Genomic DNA, 21331 nt, shown 5'->3' with positions numbered 1-21331 from the left:
GTTACTCATGGAGTAAGGTCAGTATTCCCAGGATATTATCCTTTCTCCAAGAAGGTTTGGAAAAGGATTGTCAGCTAGTTCCTTAAAGGGACAGATTTCTGCCCTGTCTATTCTTTTGCACAAGCGTCTGGCAGATGTTCCAGACATTCAGGCATTTTGTCAGGCTTTAGTTAGAATCAAGCCTGTGTTTAAACCTGTTGCTCCGCCATGGATCTTAAATCTGGTTCTTAAGGTTCTTCAAGGAGTTCCGTTTGAACCTCTTCATTCCATAGATATCAAACCTTTATCTTGGAAAGTTCTGTTTTTGGTAGCTATTTCCTTGGCTCGTAGAGTCTCCGAGTTATCTGCCTTACAATGTGATTCTCCTTATCTGATCTTCCATGCGGATAATGTAGTCCTGCGTACCAAACCTGGGTTTTTACCTAAGGTAGTATCTAATATGTATATCAATCAAGAGATTGTTGTTCCATCTTTGTGTCCTAATCCTTCTTCAAAGAAGGAACGTCTATTACACAATCTGGACGTGGTTCGTGCTTTAAAGTTTTACTTACAAGCTACTAAAGATTTTTGTCAAACATCTGCTTTGTTTGTTGTCTACTCTGGACAGAGGAGAGGTCAAAAGGCTTCGGCAACCTCTCTTTCTTTTTGGCTAAGAAGCATAGTCCGCTTAGCCTATGAGACTGCTGGCCAGCAGCCTCCAAAAAGGATTACAGCTCATTCTACTAGAGCTGTGTCTTCCACATGGGCCTTTAAAAATGAGGCTTCTGTTGAACAGATTTGCAAAGCGGCGACTTGGTCTTCGCCTCATACTTTTTCAAAATTCTACAAATTTGATACTTTTGCTTCTTCGGAGGCTATTTTTGGGAGAAAGGTTTTACAGGCAGTGGTACCTTCCGTTTAAGTACCTGCCTTGTCCCTCCGTTCATCCGTGTACTGTAGCTTTGGTATTGGTATCCCACAAGTAATGGATGATCCGTGGACTGGATACACCTTACAAGAGAAAACATAATTTATGCTTACCTGATAAATTTATTTCTCTTGTGGTGTATCCAGTCCACGGCCCACCCTGTCATTTTAAGGTAGGTATTTTTTAATTTAAAACTACAGTCACCACTGCACCCTATGGTTTCTCCTTTCTCTGCTTGTTTTCGGTCGAATGACTGGATATGGCAGTTAGGGGAGGAGCTATATAGACAGCTCTGCTGTGGGTGTCCTCTTGCAACTTCCTGTTGGGAATGAGAATATCCCACAAGTAATGGATGATCCGTGGACTGGATACACCACAAGAGAAATAAATTTATCAGGTAAGCATAAATTATGTTTTTATTTCATGTTCACATTTTTATGATTCTAAGTTACAGTAATTTTGTGTTCTTAAACAGGATTTCTATCCTCTATTGCGTATTTTTTTATCAGGATTTAACAGTTTGCTGTTCAGTAATGTTTATTGGCAATCAAGATCAGTTGCATAGCTTTTAAAATTAAAGAAAATTAAAACTAAGTCCATAAAATTATGTTTTGAAAAATCGTGATTTTTGAGCTGCATCTATCTCCCTGTACTCACTACTTTTATGCAAACTGTATCATACTGTACCAATTAAGATTATGCAGACTGTATTGTAGTGAGTACGTTTATGCAAACTGTATCATACTGTAACAAGCAAGTTTATTCAAATGTATCATACTGTACCGAGCACGTTTATTCAAATGTATCCTACTGTACCAAGCACGTTTATTCAAACTGTATCATACTGCACCGAGCAAGTTTATTCAAACTGTATCATACTGCACCCAGCAAGTTTTTATTCAAACTGTATCGTATTGTAGTGAACAAGATTATGCAAACTGTATCATACTGTACCAAGCAAGTTTATTCAAACGGTATCGTACTGCACCGAACAAGTTCAAACTGTAACGTACTGTAGTGAACAAGTTTATTCAAACTGTAATGTACTGTAACAAGCAAGTTTATGCCAAATGTATCATACTGTACCAAACTAGTTTATGCTAACTCTATCGTACTGTACTGAGCAAGTTTATGCAAACTGGATCATACTGTACCGAGCAAGTTTATGAAACTGAATCTTACGCTACAAACCATGTCTATACAATCTCATTTTGCAGACTGCATTTATGCAATCCTGGTTGGTACAGTGAGATTGCATAAATCCATAATATCCAAATGGATTAAACAATAATGTTTATTTTCTTTAAAAAACAAATACAGTTGAATTCACAACTTCTAAGCATATGTGTTATTGCCATAACACACTTTCAAAAATAGTCTAATTGAATCCAAACTATTTTATATAAAAGGGACAGTGTACTGTGATCCATTTTACCTGCTGGAGTGTATTAAATTGTCTGTTGTATCAACACCTATACTGTAAAGCTCAATACTTTGTTCAATATATAAAAGCTGTGCAAACATAAATGTTTAGAGGAAACCAAGCTTCTAGGGGGGCTGGGGACAGAGAGATAATGTTCATTTTCCCATTGTTCTCTCTAAGGGCCTGGTGATATAAACTTCTCCACAAGAAGATATAAATTGATCTTACAGCACTGTGAGATCCCTAATTAAAGGGACACTGAACTCAAATTTTTTCTATCGTGATTCAGATAGAGCTTGAAATTTTAAGCAACTTTAAAATGTACTCCTATTATCAAACGCCTAGATTTAGAGTTCTGTGTTAGCCGTCAAAAGCAGTGTTAAGGGGTCCTAACGCTGCTTTTGGCCGCCCGCTGGTATTTAGAGTCAGCCAGGAAAGGGTCTAACGCTCACTTTCAAGCTGCGACTTTTCCATACCACAGATCTTCCTAACGCCGGTATTTAGAGTCTTGGCTGAAGTGAGACTCCAAGCCGCAAAAAAAAGTCAGTAGTTAAGAGCTTTATGGGCTAACGCCGGTTTATAAAGCTCTTAACTACTGTGCTCTAAAGTACACTAACACCCATAAACTACCTATATACCCCTAAACCGAGGTCCCCCCACATCGCCGCCACTATAATAAATATTTTTAACCCCTAATCTGCCGACCGCACATCGCCGCCACCTACATTATCCCTATGAACCCCTAATCTGCTGGCCCTAACATCGCCGACACCTACATAATATTTATTAACCCCTAATCTGCCCCCCCCCCCCCAATGTCGCCGCCACCTAACTACACTTATTAACCCCTAATCTGCTGACCGGACCTTGCCGCTACTCTAATAAAGTTATTAACCCCTAAACCGCCGCACTCCTGCCTCGCAAACCCTATAATAAATAGTATTAACCCCTAATCTGCCCTCCCTAACATCGCCGTCACCTAACTTCAATTATTAACCCCTAATCTGCCAACCGGACCTCGCCGCTACTCTAATAAATGTATTAACCCCTAAAGCTAAGTCTAACCCTAACCCTAACACCCCCCTAAATTAAATATAATTTTAATCTAACAAAATAAATTAAATCTTATTAACTAAAGTATTCCTATTTAAAACTAAATACTTACCTGTAAAATAAACCCTAATATAGCTACAATATAATGAATAATTTTATTGTAGCTATTTTAGGATTTATATTTATTTTACAGGCAACTTTGTATTTATTTTAACTAGGTACAATAGCTATTAAATAGCTATTAACTATTTAATAGCTACCTAGTTAAAATAATTACAAAATTACCTGTAAAATAAATCCTAACCTAAGTTAAATTAAATAAATTACCTACAATTACATACAATTAAATAAACTAAACTAAATTACAAAAACAAACAAACACTAAATTACAAAAAAAAATGATTACAAGAATATTAGGCTAATTACACCTACTCTAAGCCCCCTAATAAAATAAAAAAGCCCCCCAAAATAATAAACGCCCCTATCCTATTCTAAATTAAAAAGTAACCAGCTCTTTTACCAGCCCTTAAAAGGGCTTTTTGCGGGGCATGCCCCTAAGTAATCAGCTCTTTTTCCTGTAAAAAAAAAATACAACCCCCCCAACATTAAAACCCACCACCCACATACCCCTACTCTAACCCAAACCCCCCTTAAATAAACTTAACACGATCTCCCTACCTTGAGTCGTGTTCAACCAGCCGGGCACCGATGGACCAAAAGAGGACATCCGCATCGGCAGAAGTCTTCATCCAAGCGGCATCTTCTATCTTCATCCATCCGACGAGGAACGGCTCCATCTTCAAGACCTCCGGCGCGGAACATCCTTCTTCACCGACGACTAGACGACGAATGATGGTTCCTTTAAATGACGTCATCCAAGATGGCTGATAGGATTCTATCAGCCAATCGGAATTAAGGCAGGAAAAATCTGATTGGCTGATCCAATCAGCCAATCAGATTGAGCTCGCATTCTATTGGCTGATCGGAACAGCCAATAGAATGCGAGCTCAATCTGATTGGCTGATTGGATCAGCCAATCGGATTGAACTTGAATCTGATTGGCTGATTTAATCAGCCAATCAGATTTTTCCTACCTTAATTCCGATTGGCTGATAGAATCCTATCAGCCAATCAGAATTCGAGGGACGCCATCTTGGATGACGTCATTTAAAGGAACCGTCATTCATCGTCTAGTCGTCGGTGAAGAAGGATGTTCCGCGCCGGAGGTCTTGAAGATGGAGCCGCTCCTCGTCGGATGGATGAAGATAGAAGATGCCGCTTGGATGAAGATGTCTGCCGGTCCGGATGTCCTCTGCTGCCGGGGGGGGATGAAGACGTCTGCCGCTCCGGATGTCCTCTCTTGGTCCATCGGTGCCTGGCTGGGTGAACACGACTCAAGGTAGGGAGATCTTCAGGGGGGTAGTGTTAGGTTTATTTAAGGGGGTTTGGGTTAGAGTAGGGGTATGTGGGTGGTGGGTTTTAATGTTGGGGGGGTTGTTTTTTTTTTTACAGGCAAAAGAGCTGATTACTTAGGGGCATGCCCCGCAAAAAGCCCTTTTAAGGGCTGGTAAAAGAGCTGGTTACTTTTTAATTTAGAATAGGGTAGGGACCTTTATTATTTTGGGGGGCTTTTTTATTTTATTAGGGGGCTTAGAGTAGGTGTAATTAGCCTAATATTCTTGTAATCTTTTTTTTTTTTTTGTAATTTAGTGGGTTTTTTTTTTGTAATTTAGTTTATTTTATTTAATTGTATGTAATTGTAGGTAATTTATTTAATTTAACTTAGGTTAGGATTTATTTTACAGGTAATTTTGTAATTATTTTAACTAGGTAACTATTAAATAGTTAATAGCTATTTAATAGCTATTGTACCTAGTTAAAATAAATACAAAGTTGCCTGTAAAATAAATATAAATCCTAAAATAGCTACAATATAATTGTTCGTTATTTTATAGCTATATTAGGGTTTATTTTACAGGTAAGTATTTAGTTTTAAATAGGAATACTTTAGTTAATAAGATTTAATTTATTTCGTTAGATTAAAATTATATTTAACTTAGGGGGGTGTTAGGGTTAGACTTAGCTTTAGGGGTTAATACATTTATTAGAGTAGCGGCGAGGTCTGGTCGGCAGATTAGGGGTTAATAAGTGTAGTTAGGTGGTGGCGACGTTGGGGGGGGGCGGATTAGGGGTTAATAAATATTATGTAGGTGTCGGCGATGTTAGGGGCAGCAGATTAGGGGTACATAGGGATAATGTAGGTTGCGGTGGTGTACGGAGCGGTAGATTAGGGGTTAATTGTATAATGCAGGTGTCAGCAATAGCGGGGGCGGCAGATTAGCGGTTAATAAGTGTACGGTTATAGGTGTTTAGACTCGGGGTTCATGTTAGGGTGTTAGGTGCAGACTTAGAAAGTGTTTCCCCATAGGAAACAATGGGGCTGCGTTGGGAGCTTAAAGGGACACTGTACCCAAAATTTTTCTTTAGTGATTCTGATTGAGCATGAAATTTTAAGCAACTTTCTAATTTACTCCTATTATCAAATTTTCTTCATTCTCTTGGTATCTTTATTTGAAATGCAAGAATGTAAGTTTAGATGCCGGCCCATTTTTGGTGAACAACCTGGGTTGTCCTTGCTGATTGGTGGATAAATTCATCCACCAATAAAAAAGTGCTGTCCAGAGTACTGAAACCAAAAAAAAGCTTAGATGCCTTCTTTTTCAAATAATGATAGCAAATGAACGAAGAAAAATTGCTAATAGGAGTAAATTAGAAAGTTTATTAAAATTGCATGTTCTTTCTGTATTACAAAAGAAAAAAATTAGGTACAGTGTCCCTTTACCGCTGCTTTTTTGCAGGTGTTAGTTTTTTTTCATCCCAAACTGCCCCATTGTTTCCTATGGGGGAATCGTGCACAAGCACGTTTTGCCAGCTTACCGCTACCGTAAGCAACGCTGGTATTGAGAGTTAAAGTTGCGGTACATTCGGCTCAACGCACCCTTTTTGGAGCCTAACGCAGCCCTTCAGACAACTCTAAATACCAGCGTTGTCTTAAGGGTGAGTTGGGAAAAAAAGCTGCGTTAGCTGTGCGGGTCTTTACCGACAAAACTCTAAATCTAGGCAAAATTTTCTTTATTCTCTTGGTATCTTTATTGGAAATGCAAGAATGTAAGTTTAGATGCCGGCCCATTTTTGGTGAACAACTTGGGTTTGTCTCTCCTTCACATACAGAAATGCAGGGAACACTGCTTAGAGAAGTATAGCAAACTTTGCCTGTCTAGAATCTTGTGAGAGATCTTGCAGTGCTTTAAGGTTCCCCCCTTTTTCTTTTAGCATTTAGTGACTTCAGACCCTGTGAAGTCTGCACTACAATTTCTCTCCAAGCAGGAGAATATGTTATCATTAGCCCTAAGTACTGGTCCCACTGTGTATACAGTGAGATCAAATATAAAATGTATTGTAAATATAGAGATAAGCTCTCCCTGCACGTTCAGATGATTTGATTAGATTATGGTTTTAATTAGCAGAGAAAGCTATTTCATATACAAAATATAACTAAATAAGCAAATTCCCATAGATTTTAAACTCTATAACAAGTAATTTTAAACACATCAATGGAAACCTATTTTACAATACACTGTCCCTTTCAGTATATCTAAACATGTCATTAGTGTGTTTTCTCTATGCACAAAAGCAATGTTCTTTGTAAAAGGTCTTAATATAGTTTGATAATAAACCCTAAGAGGCTGGTTTTGTGGTTTTTGAACTCATCTATGAGCAGTCACAACGACTTTACCTGAGCTTTTCACTTTGGTTAATATTTTCAAAATATTTCCCCTTGAGTACAAAAGTTACCCATGTGTGAGTTTCTACTTAGCTCTTGTGATTGAAAGTATAAGGAGTGTTACTTACCGCAAGTTCACACAAGTGAGGTTACTATATTTGTTTTCATGCCCAGGTTCTAGTGGTAAAAAATATCATGACCTTGAGATCATGTTCAAAATATCACAGTATACCCTTCATGCCTAGAGTTGCCAACCCTTGCTTATTTCCAGGGATATATATATATATATATATATATATATATATATATAACAGGAAAGATCAGCACTCACCAACGCTGTAACCACTCAGTGCACGGCCAATGAATAAATACAACAATATGTATTGCATAAGGACAAGACCTGGTGATGATCCCTGTAGTCCCCCGCAAAGAAAGCTAGCACACGAGATTTAGACAAAACACCTTCCTTTAATGCCAAAGTAGCATAACGTTTCAGCTCCCATCAGGCATGCCTGATTTCTTTCTGTGAATTGCTGCATGTGACCAAGGCTCCAGTGGGAGCTGAAACGTTATGCTACTTTGGCATTAAAGGAAGGTGTTTTGTCTAAATCTCGTGTGCTAGCTTTCTTTGCGGGGGACTACAGGGATCATCACCAGGTCTTGTCCTTATGCAATACATATTGTTGTATTTATTCATTGGCCGTGCACTGAGTGGTTACAACGTTGGTGAGTGCTGATCTTTCCTGTTAATATATGTATATATGTATATATATATATATATATATATATATATATATATATATATATAAATATATATAAAACTAAAAGAGGGCAGAAGGAATTGAATAGTGCTATTTCTGTCTATAGTCAACAAAATTCTTATTGTAAATAGATTTATATTGATTTTTATATATCATAACAATATCCAGTACTACTGGATACCGTTATTAGATGGTAAAAGGATGTATATCGATTTATATATATCATAAACAATATTTATACTATTGGATGCCGTTATTAGATGGTGGATACAATCATTATTTAAAACAGAATAAAATATATATAATGTACGTAAATCCTTGAATCATAAATAAAAAGAATGCATAATATGCTTTAGATCCAAAACGAAACAACTTCTGAAATTCCTACTTACAGGAAGTAACCTCAATCGTATAAGGTAAGGTAGTAGCACTGCAAGGGAACACTTGTACTGTGCACTGTTAGGATCATAGAATATCTTGTATTTCCTATCGCCTTTGTGCCTCCAGAGCTCTGTATTTCATTCAGGGTGCGTGTAGAGTTACAATAGACCTCCTGATGCGTCCCTCCGTGTTTCTTTAAATGCGCTCTCTGGTAGTATGGTAAACTTCCTGGTGGTATAGTAAACTTCCAATGTTCTCTCACAGGAGTTGATATGCAAATGAAAAGAGAAGCCACAATAGTGTGATAGTTTTAAAACAAATTTTATTAAAACATTAAATCTTACATTTTTAACCCTCAAACACGTGAGGTATTGTTAAATCCTTGATACACAATCACTGATACCAGTTTCTATGCTCTTCAGGCTAAACTGATCTCCCCAGTTGGCGTGATGTAAACTGTTCAAAGTGCAGGACAGCCGGATTACCCGGTATGTAAAAAAGTAAATAAAGCTTATTTTATCTTGGTTTGTCTAATGCGTTTCGAAGGATGGACAAATATTTCCTTCTTCTTCAGAGACTTGCTTGCTATTGAGCGGCTTACAGTGCGGTTTTAAAAGGAGTATCGCGGTCAGCGTGATTATCATATGCAGCACTATTACTGGTTGAACTGGTCACATGATTCCTCAAGTCATCTCTACGTGGATGTGTATACCTGGTCATTGTAGAAGCATGTGAGCGGCTAAAGGTAAACACAGCTGATACTCCACGATACACTCAAAAGACATGGCAATTCAACCCTGCTGGTGGACCAATTGCCACAGTATATCTTATTTTTAATATCTCCCAAAATCTATTTAAATTTCAGTAGTAATATCGATTTCAATACAAATAGAATTTATTTTTTAATAACATTTTAACTTTTAAAAGTGTTGATCCCATTCAATTTAACTAAAGATTTAAACATACTCTGAGTTTACATTGGTTCACATAATCTGCAAAAAGAATTATGAACACGATTGATTCTTACAATTACATCATTTTTTTAAATATATATTTTTATTGAGGTTATATAAATTTCCAACAAACGCAAGGTTACAGTATAGTCATAATACAGTATTGCAAGCTTATACAATAGAACACTAAAACATTTCTACAGTATACTTCTTGTACTTTATAAAATAGAGATAAAATATAACTTTGAGAAACATAAGTATAGCTATATAAATTATTAACCTATATATGTAATCTGTAACCTCTTTCACTTTTTCTATGTTTGACTAATCCCTGTTGCAATCAACGGCCACTCTTGAGCCATAAATATTAGGCTTGTGCATGGCCGAAAAATTTGGTTCGGTTCTGATCGATTCGGATGTTTTCGAATTTTGGTTTGGATTGATTAGAATTCGGAAAAATTCAAATGAATTAGTTTCTGATTCTTTTCGGATTCGAATAAATTTGTCTGGATTCGGTTTGGTTCGATTCGGAAATTTGGAATTTCGGTATGTGTTAAGTGGAATGTGCTGTGTATTAGACTAGTATTATGTACTGTATATTAGGTGTAACCCATAGCAGAGTGATATAACCTAATATACTGTTCAATACTAGTGTAATCCATGGCCCTCCGAATGTAACAAATAAATCCAAACTAATTCGGATTTATTTGGTAGATTCGGTACTCCGTAATTCGGAAATTTGAATCGATCCGAATCTCCGAATTTAACAAATTAGTCCGAATTTCAATTCGGAACAAATCGAAACGCACATGTCTAATAAATATCAATAATGTAAGTAGTTGAGGATAGCAATATCAAAATTGAGGAGATATTGAGGGAATTGAGGTTGTATACATTTTCAGCAACCCAAGGTTACAGTCTAGTCATAATACAGTAGTGTGAGCTTAGACAATAGAACACTGAAAACATTTCTACAGTAGACATCTTGTATTTTATAGCATAGAAATAAAATATGACTCTGAAACATAGGTACAACTATATGTAAATTATCTACCTATATATTTAGTTTGTAACCTCTTTCACTTTTTTATGTTCCCTATTTCAATCTACGGCTACTCTTGAGCCATAAATATCGATAATGTAAGTAGTTGGGGATAGCAGAATCAAAATTAAAGAGATAATAAGGGAATTTGAATTAAATATAAGCCAAATTATAGTTCATATAGAATAATATCTAAAGAACATGACCCAAAGTACAAGAGACTATATTATGGTCAAAACTCTACTTCCTGTTATAACAGCGCACATCTTTATTCTCTGGATTGAAATAACATTTGGTTGAGGAAGTGAGATATATAAATAAGTCATCTAGTCTCTTTAGAATACACTATAATCATTTGCTTCTATAATAAAACAGTGTAAATATTTGGGGGATGGGGAACATCTATAGGATGCATTTTCCTTTGTTTACAGAGTAAACTATTTGTGGGGGGAGGAGGAGAATAAACAATAAGATAACTATTATTATGGCCTCAAACTGATGGGCAGCATATACACAAGCTATTTAGACCTCAATTTAGTCAGAAAATACCTTGTATTGTGTAGGAGCATATGTACTAGGTTATCTGTGACTGATCTTTTATACAATAGGCTAAGCTCTAAGAAGTATCTACTTAACATCCGAACATAGAGTTCTGAGAAAGGTAACCAACACCCAGAAATGTTATGTTAAACAAGTTTTCTAAGTGTTATTAACGGATTCAAATAAACTCATAGCGCACGGATTGGCAAAATCGAGACAGCTATAACTTCAAATACAGCTCATGTAATCATCTCACTAAAACAAACTGCAAACATATAAAACTTTTGTTAGATAAATAGTTATAATAATAATAATGTTGTATATTCTGAATGATACATTAGCTATATTTAAAAATTAAATAAATTAAACGTATGTGTTTCTTAAGATCCTATAAGGAAAGGGGCGGGATGGAGTAGGTACCTGAGAGCAGAGTTTAGTGTCTTTAACTTCTCACAAATCCTAGCCATTTAGATAAGTTTTAGAGTATTTATAACAATATTGCCGGGTAAATATGGTAGTACAGCAAACTTGATCATTCACATTAGCGCTTAAAGTGAATGTAAATTTTCTGATAGTTGGTATTCACTACTAATTCACAAACACTTCGTTAGTTATACCGCCATATTTTTTTTTATAAATGTTTTTGTTTATATAATAATTTTATATTATAACTTAGCTCCGTTTTTGCGAGCAACTCCTCCCATCCTCTACTTCCTTGTTTTCCAGTCCCTGACGTAAACAGCGGTCCCGCCCGCTCTATTACGTATCTTAAAGCGTGGAGTGCTCAATTTGCGCATGCGTGTCTACACGCATCCCCGTGGAGTACTCAATTTGCGCATGCGTGTCTACATCGTTAGTAGATATGCGCATGCGTTACAGAATGCAGACGGTATTCTTCTTGAAAATTAGTGGCTATCTGTGTAGCGCATGCGTGTGTCGTGGATGCGCTTTGGATCCGAATAGCTCTTGTAGTTAAAAACGCATGCGCAGAAGCATTGCGTGACATTGCAGTAAAGGGGATGAACGCCACGGGGTGCAACTGCGGATTAGAAAACTGCAATGTCAATCACTTGTGCATTGATGGACAAAATGGCGGGCGGAGGAATCACGGTTAATAATACTTGGTAAATAGATTGATTTGGTGAATTTGGATGCAATATAAAAAAAAATCATGAATTAAAGTCCTATTTATTTTAGTAGATGCATAATATGACAAAGAGTGATAGTCTTCACTTTACATTCACTTTAAGCATGTCAAATAACTGTCTATATGTTAGTTACTAGTAAGAATAAAAATTAAATCATATGGGAGAGAACCAAGGCGATATAGCATAAGAGTCTCATACAATAGAAGTATGCCGCATGGGTACCCCACAGCCAAATAATTGTAAGTTCTCCTCAGAGAGTATTATATACATAGAACATCTGTATTATAGCCTTGGCTAAGAACCCCTTAATCTTGTATCTTATGGTATTCCCAAAAAACTTTTGCGACAAACCCTAATAATAATAAACAGAATTAACACTTATAGTAAACAGCCATATTTAGAGAGACCTGCATAAGCATATTCAAATGTACAAAGACTCTAAACAAATTGTCTAGCCTACAGTTATCATATAGTATAGAGATCCATATTAATTAACTCAGTGCGGTTCTATAGGCAGAATATATATGATGCAGCGGCCAATGGGGTAAATAAAACTAATGGATAAATATGTAACCCCGATTGCAAAACTCACAGAATTGGAGCAGGTGATGATTAATTTATACATAGTCTCATCCTAATACTCTACCTATTGAATTAACGAACGGTACCTATTGCCTCCTATGAGCAGTTTGTAAAAATAACAGTATAAGTAGAAAAACAGGTATATGCACATGGTCTTCTCAACAGTGGACAAGAGTAGCATACTTAATTGTGATAGTCTAGGAACTATGTGGAGGCGATCAGTCATGAGTGACAACTCACTACATTCAGTAGAATTCCCTCACAGGATAAATATATGCGTATGTAATATAAAGAACCATTTTGCGACAATTATAAACCTCAGACCATAATCAGTCATCATGGAAGCAAAATGATAAGTCCACCAGTCTGAACTGAAATGAAAGTCACTCCAGGGACTAATTAGTGCGTCACAACCTACTGTGTCTTTGTCTTGTCTCACATTGCATATTAGCCGCATCCGGATCACTGTACTGCCCACAAGCCGCCCGGTAAAGATGTAAGGATTTCTGTGGAGTAACAATCATCAAGAGAGGTATATTGTCAGCACAGGTTCTATTCTGATGGCAGAGGTCTGTAACCTTTTCCATAATAGACTGGTCTCCAGCCTCCATGTTCATTATTACATTATTTAGTTCTGGTAAGCATGTACTGTAGTCTTCAAGGGTTTGGAAAAGAGATCCATAGGCTGTTGCTGCCAGGAATCCGACCTGGGTAGATAAAGCTGTCTTGTGGTTCGGATAGTCAGGTTTATCACCCTCTGTGCAGTTATCTTCCACTACACCACTAATTAGTAGATCTGGGTGTACTGTTTTCGGGTACTCTATAGTGTGCTCTGAATCTTTTTTGTCCATAAATACATTTCCCCATACCTTTAGGAGCCTCAGTTCAAGATTGTTGAGGTGATCTATCAAAGGAGGTAATATCACCGACAGTGATCTGTTCGCCGCCATCACGGTCTATTTACTCTTAGACTCGCCCTGTTGGTAGATGTCCACCACAAGGTCAATCAGATAAGCCCAGACCTCGATGTTGATAAATAGGTATCTTCCAGTGATCCTGTTGGCATATGGCTTTACACATCTCGAGGTCTGTTGAGTATGTCACACAGATCGCTGCGGCCGCCATATGATGTGTGTCGTATCGGCATCATCGTGGCTACAGTAAAGGCCATAGTTTTGAGATTATGTCTCAGCAAGTATTACATAAAGAGCTCCAAACGCTCACAGATAAGTTTCTTGCTGGGGTTTGAAATATAAATTGAGATTTTGTAGGATAGACAAAAAAATTAGGACTATGTGAGGAGCTTCTGCAACACACGTCCTATCACTTCAACGGCCAGCTCTGCCCCCCCTTATAATTACATAATTAATAACTAAACTTTCTAAAACCAGCTATTTCATAAAAATCTAATTTCAGTAATTATAGAGGAACATTTCACAAGACAAACTATATATATACAAAAATTGATAATCACAATAATATTTCCTATTCAGAAAGGAATACACACTTAAATTAATATGTAGTGTATTGTTATTTAATGATACTTTAAAATATATTTAAACCCAAAGAGAACAAAGATCCTACTAATTGTATACATAAAAAACTCTATCCTATTTCATTTATCATAAAGAGATATTTCTCTTGTAAGGTGTATCCAGTCCACGGATCATCCATTACTTGTGGGATATTCTCCTTCCCAACAGGAAGCTGCAAGAGGATCACCCACAGCAGAGCTGTCTATATAGCTCCTCCCCTAACTGCCACCTCCAGTCATTCTCTTGCAGCTCTCGACAAGCATGGAAGCAGTTAGAGAGATGTGGTGTAGGCGTCAAATTTCCAAATTGCCAAGTCTCATACGGACATAGTTCTGGCTTTTCTGAGGTTGCACAGGTGGAAAGTGAACGAAGAGAAGAGTTCTCTATCCCCTCTCACAAGAGTTTCCTTTCTGGGAACTCTGATAGATTCTGTAGAAATGAGGATTTACCTGACAGAGACCAGGTTATCAAAACTTCTAAATTTTTGCCGTGTTCTTTATTCTACTTCTCGCCCTTCGGTGGCTCAGTGTATGGAAGTAATCGGCTTAATGATAGCGGCAATGGACATAGTGCTGTTTACCCGCCTACATCTCAGACCGCTGCAACTCTGCATGCTCAGTCAGTGGAATGGGGATTACACAGATTTGTCCCCTCTACTAAATCTGGATCAAGAGACCAGGGATTCTCTTCTCTGGTGGCTATCTCGGGTCCATCTGTCCAAAGGTATGACCTTTCGCAGGCCAAATTGGACAATAGTAACGACAGATGCCAGCTTTCTAGGCTGGGGGGCAGTCTGGAAATCCCTGAAGGCTCAGGGATCGTGGACTCAGGAGGAGACCCTCCTTCCAATAAACATTCTGGAACTAAGAGCGATATTCAATGCTCTTCAGGCTTGGCCTCAGCTAGCGACTATGAGGTTCCTCAGATTTCAGTCGGACAACATCACGACTGTGGCTTACATCAACCATCAAGGGGGAACAAGGAGTTCCCTAGCGATGTTGGAAGTTTCAAAGATAATTCGTTGGGCAGAGATTCACTCTTGCCACCTTTCAGCTATCCATATCCCAGGTGTAGAGAACTGGGATGCGGATTTTCTAAGTCAACAGACTTTTCAACCGGGGGAGTGGGAACTCCATCCGGAGGTGTTTGCACAATTGGTTCAACGTTGGGGCAAACCAGAACTGGATCTCATGGCGTCTCGTCAGAACGCCAAACTTCCTTGTTATGGATCCAGGTCCAGGGATCCCAAGGCAACGCTGATAGATGCTCTAGCAGCGCCTTGGTCCTTCAACCTGGCTTATGTGTTTCCACCGTTTCCTCTGCTCCCTTGTCTGATTGCCAAAATCAAGCAGGAGAGAGCATCAGTGATTTTGATAGCACCTGCGTGGCCACGCAGGACTTGGTATGCAGATCTGGTGGACATGTCATCCCTTCCACCATGGACTCTGCCTCTGAGACAGGACCTTCTACTCCAGGGTCCTTTCAACCATACAAATCTAATTTCTCTGAGACTGACTGCCTGGAGATTGAACGCTTGATTTTATCAAAGCGTGGCTTCTCCCAGTCAGTTATTGATACCTTAATTGAGGCACGAAAGCCTGTCACCAGGAAAATCTATCATAAGATATGGCATAAATATCTTTACTGGTGTGAATCCAAGGGTTACTCATGGAGTAAAGTCAGGATTCCCAGGATATTATCTTTTCTCCAAGAAGGATTGGAAAAGGGATTGTCAGCTAGTTCCTTAAAGGGACAGATTTCTGCTCTGTCTATTCTTTTGCACAAGCGTCTGGCGGATGTTCCAGACGTTCAGGCGTTTTGTCAGGCTTTAGTTAGAATCAAGCCTGTGTTTAAACCAGTGGCTCCGCCATGGAGTTTAAATTTGGTTCTTAAAGTTCTCCAAGGGATTCCGTTTTAAACTACAGTCACCACTGCACCCTATGGTTTCTCCTTTCTCTTACTTTTCTTCGGTCGAATGACTGGAGGTGGCAGTTAGGGGAGGACCTATATAGACAGCTCTGCTGTGGCTGATCCTCTTGCAGCTTCCTGTTGGGAAGGAGAATATCCCACAAGTAATGGATGATCCGTGGACTGGATACACCACAAGAGAAATACATTTATCAGGTAAGCATAAATTATGTTTTTATTAAAAAGAATATAGTCAACATTTAAATAGAACAATCAGGTATGTTTAAAAAACTCATGAATAAAAAACCTATTTTCTTTTTCCCAAGAGTAATAATCCAAGATTGACATTATTTAAAAGTTGTATATTTAAAAATTGATTAGAAAATACTTTAATTTATTTTTCCAAAAAAGCAGCCAAATCTACTGTATATCCTTATTGAGACCATGTGGTATTAAGGTGTTCATTGTGTGGATCCAAAAAGTTTCTTTTTTTCTTAAGGCAATTACTCTACTGCCACCTCTTTTATGTGGTTTTACATGTCCTAGGATAGTACCTCTAAGACATTTGGGGTCTCTATTGTGTACATTCTTGTAATGGAGGGAGAGATTGTGTGATTTCTCTCCTGCTTGTATATTTGTTATATGTTCCAATAACCTTTTTTGTAGGGTCTAGTGGTCCTACCAATGTATTGTAAGTTACAACTACATTGTAACATATAAATTACATATTCCGTTTTACAATGACATGTTTTTATTTCGAATTCCTTTCCTGTGTAGGTTGATTTAATTTTTTTTGTGTTTTATTCCCATTAAAATGATGGGTACATGCCTCACAATTTTTACGGTTGCATATGTAAAAGCCCTCAGAATGTTTTCCCAGCCAACTTGAGCCTTGTGTAGAGAATGGTTTTAATTTACTCGGTGCCAGAATAGATTTTACGTTTTTATTTTTCTTGAAGATGACTCTCAGTTTATCTTTTGTTATATCTTTCAATAGCTCATCTTTTTTCAAAATGTGCCAGTGGTTTTTTTTAGGTATTATTAATTTCTTGGGCACCTTCACTATATGTGGTACTAGACTGCATGTTGAATGTTTGTATGTTTTTCTTTTATTATTACCTTCCAGTAATTTTTCCCTTTGAATTCCCCTCGTTTTCTTGTTTGCCTGATCTAGAAGTTTATTCTGATAGCCTTTTTCTTCAGATTCTCTTTCTCTTTGCAGAGGGGGCTGTTACTAGTGGTGTTCCTCAGGGGTCAGTTCTGGGGCCTGTTTTGTTTAACATATTTATCTGCGATATCAGCAAAGGGCTACAGGGGAAAGTATGTCTCTTTGCAGATGATACAAAAATTTGCAACAGAGTGGATGTTCCAGGGGGGGTAGACAAAATGAGAAGTGATATACAACAATTGGAGGATTGGACAAACGACTGGGATCTAAAGTTTAACACAGCAAAGTGTAAAATAATGCATTTAGGGAAGAAAAATCCAAATGTTAATTACAGACTCAATGACACTTTACTGACTGTTACAGACGACGAACAGGACTTGGGAATTATTATTTCAGATGATTTAAAACTTAGTAAACAATGTAGTAATGCAGCGAGTAAGGCTAGCAGAATGCTTGGATGTATTGGTAGAGGTATTTGCAGCAGAAATAGTAAGGTTCTTATGCCACTTTATAGATCATTAGTTAGGCCTCCTCTTGAGTATTGTGTGCAGTTCTGGAGGCCATATCTTCAGAAAGATATTAACAAACTTGAATCTGTGCAAAGGAGGGCTACCAAAATGGTACATGGTCTAAAAAATAAAACTTACCAGGATAGGCTCAATGACCTAAATATGTATAGCTTAGAGGAGAGAAGGGAAAGAGGTGATATGATAGCAACTTTCAAGTACATTAAAGGGTTTAGTAAAACTGAGGCTGTGGGTATTTTACATAAAATGGAAAATTCAAGAACAAGGGGTCATGAGCTCAAGCTAAAGGGTAGTAGATTCAGGAGTAATTTGAGGAAGCACTTCTTTACAGAAAGAGTGATTGATTTATGGAATAAACTTCCTCAAGAGGTAGTAGCAACAAACACTGTGGGGGACTTTAAAAGTGCATGGGACAAGCATAAGGCTATCCTACGAACTAGATAAGTTTATACTGTTAGGTAAGGTCGGGCAGACTTGCTGGGCCTATGGCTCTTATCTGCCGTCAATATCTATGTTTCTATGTTTCTATAGTCTTCTATTTTTGAACAGTTTTGGCAAATTTGCTGAAACTGTCCAAAAGGGATATTTTGTATCCATTTGGGATTATTATTGCTTTCTGCATGCAGATAACCATTGCTTTAAGTATCTTTTTTATAAAGTTTTGACAGAATATTTTTTTCTTCCGAAAAAAACACCAAATCTAAAAATTCTATTTAGTTCAAATTGGTTTTTGTCGTGAAGGAAAGATTAAAATATTTTTTTCTAATGAATAAAGCAAATTGATCTAAAATTTCTTTTGTACCTGACCATATTAAAATTATGTCATCTATAAATCTACCCCAAAAAACTATATGGGGTAGAAAAGGGTTGTTTTCCCATATTTGTGTTTCTTCCCATGCCCCCATATATAAATTGGCGTAACTGGGGGCAAAACGGGTACCCATTGCCGTACCACTAGTTTGTAGGTAGAACTTTTCTTCAAACATAAAGATTTTTTTTTCTAAAATAAACTTGATTCTATTAAAAACATCTGTTTACTTCTATATCTGTTTGTTTCTTGAACCAAAATTTGATTGTTTCTATACCTTTAGTGTGTGGTATATTCGTATAGAGTGCACTTACATCTAAAGTCGCCCATAAGTAATTAGCTTCCTATTGAATTTTTGTAATCTTTTTAATTGTATCTGTTGAACCTTTTAGATAAGATTTCAAAAGGGGGCCCATGGGTTGAAGAAATTGTCTATAAATTCAGATAGTTTAGATGTCAGGAAATTAATCCCTGACACTATCGGTCTACCCAGTAGTTTCTCTATGTTCTGTGTAGAAAATTGCCACTGCTGGTGTTTTATTTTTCAGAAAATTATATTCATTCTCGTTCAGTAAACCCATTGATTTTGCATTATTTAATAATTCTGCATATTCATCTAAAAAGATCTTTGTTGGGTCACCTTTAATTTTCTTATATGTGGCACTATCTTCCAATAGTCTAAATGCTTCCTCTAAAAATTCCACCCTATCCTGGACCACAATTCCACCTCCTTTATCTACTTCCCTAAAAACCAGCCAAGTATCTTCTTGTAGTATGTATATATATCAATTAAAATGACCGAAAGGCAAAATTAACTGCCTGAAGGACTTTTCTACCAAAGACTGCCTTAGAAAAAAAAATCAAAATGGTAGAATTTAGTGCCTTGCAAATTTGGTCAACAGAATCCTCATTCTTTAAAGCCCAAGAAGTGGCAAATAATCTGGTAGAATGAGCAGTAATCCATTTAGGTGGATGATGGCCTAGCAGAAGCAGGGAAGTGTAATCCCCAAGAGTAATGGATTGTGGACTCTCACCAACTTTATGAAAGAAAATGAAGATCGAATCTTGTATGAGTTAGCAAACTTGGCATTGTTTGTCTTGGAAAGAGTGTTATCACTTTGTTAATGAAAATAATAAGACTTTTGTTCCCGTGTTTCCTATATCAGGGGTAAAAAAATCATATACATTAGCAAAAACTTAGAGTTAAACATAATATTGACATTTGGTGACTCTGGCCGCAACAGTAAAGCACAAATGTTACTTTTGTTTTCTGCATGTTTCTAATACTACCTCACTAAAATGACTGTTTTCATGTTTCTTATAGCAGTAAAGGATATAAATATTTTCTTTGATGAATTAGAAGCTGCAAACAGCCCTTCCAAAGATGATGACTCTCTGCTACATGCTGGGAACTTGACAAGTATGTCAGATGAGGTCAGCAGATTAGATCCAGAAGAGGTAAAATACTTAATTATCTGTCAATCTTTCTTTGTGCCTTAACTGAATAATACAATTATGTTTTATTGCTGTGACCTATGATTTTCATCATGCTTACATGCTGAGCTTCAGTCAGTTCATTGGATTTATGTTCATTTAAGAAGGACATAATAACTAGTCCATCATAAGGCTACTTTATACATTATTATTCATTTCTGATATATATTGATGAAGGATTGGAAGCTTTTTAAAGTAGTGTGATTTCTGCAATGGAATTAATGTACAGGTGGCCCTTGGTTTAAAACGGTTCAATTTACACCGTTTCAGAATAACAACCTTTCTTCTGTTATGTGTGATCAGTCCACGGGTCATCATTACTTCTGGGATATAACTCCTCCCCAACAGGAAATGCAAGAGGATTCACCCAGCAGAGCTGCATATAGCTCCTCCCCTCTACGTCAGTCCCAGTCATTCTCTTGCACCCAACGACTAGATAGGATGTGTGAGAGGACTATGGTGATTATACTTAGTTTTTATGACTTCAATCAAAAGTTTGTTATTTTAAAATAGCACCGGAGCGTGTTATTACTTCTCTGGCAGAGTTTGAGGAAGAATCTGACAGAGATTTTTTACTATGATTTTAACCGGAGTCGTTAAGATCATATTGCTGTTCTCGACCATCTGAGGGAGGTAAAGGCTTCAGATCAGGGGACAGCGGGCAGATGAATCTGCATTGAGGTATGTGGCAGTTTTTATTTTCTGAATGGAATTGATGAGAAAAGCCTGCCATACCGTTAAAATGACATGTATGTATACACTTCAGTATTCTGGGGATGGTATTTCACCGGAACTACTGTGTTTAAGGTCACTAATCCTTTTAATAACTATTCTCATGTTAAACGTTTTTGCTGGAATGTAGAATCGTTTACATTGCTGAGGTACTGTGTGAATAAATATTTGGGCATTATTTTCCACTTGGCAGTTTTTTGCTTTATTTGTGACAGTTTCGTTTCTCTTCACTGCTGTGTGGGAGAGGGAGGGGCCGTTTTTGGCGCTCTTTGCTACGCATCAAAAAATTCCAGTCAGCTACTTTTATATTTCCTGCATGATCCGGTTCATCTCTGACAGATCTCAGGGGTCTTCAAACTTCTTTGAAGGGAGGTAAATTCTCTCAGCAGAGCTGTGAGAATTCTTATAGTGACTGTGTATAAAAAACGTTGTTTTTGTTTTCTTATGTACAAATTTAATTAGTGTTGTTTTTTACTAATGGGAACAAACCTTTGCTAAAAGTTGTGTTGTTTTAAAGTTTGATGCAATAACTGTTTTTCAGTTCATTATTTCAACTGTCATTTAATCGTTAGTACCTCTTTGAGG

General features: G+C 37.3%; 1 protein-coding gene across 1 annotated transcript in view; it reads left to right on the top strand.

Moving 5' to 3' along the window:
* ANO4 (anoctamin 4) overlaps window positions 1–21331 on the top strand; it is a 675069-nt gene that overhangs the window by 297529 nt on the left and 356209 nt on the right. Inside the window, 2 exon segments of the mRNA XM_053719254.1 lie at window positions 7235–7242; window positions 19845–19978. Coding sequence (XP_053575229.1) covers window positions 7235–7242; window positions 19845–19978 — 142 coding nt within the window.

This window comes from Bombina bombina, chromosome 6 (assembly GCF_027579735.1).
Source record: "Bombina bombina isolate aBomBom1 chromosome 6, aBomBom1.pri, whole genome shotgun sequence".
In the NCBI taxonomy this organism is placed as follows: Eukaryota; Metazoa; Chordata; class Amphibia; order Anura; family Bombinatoridae; genus Bombina; species Bombina bombina.
Note: the sequence above shows the minus strand (reverse complement) of the source record. Positions and strands in the feature narration are given on the sequence as shown.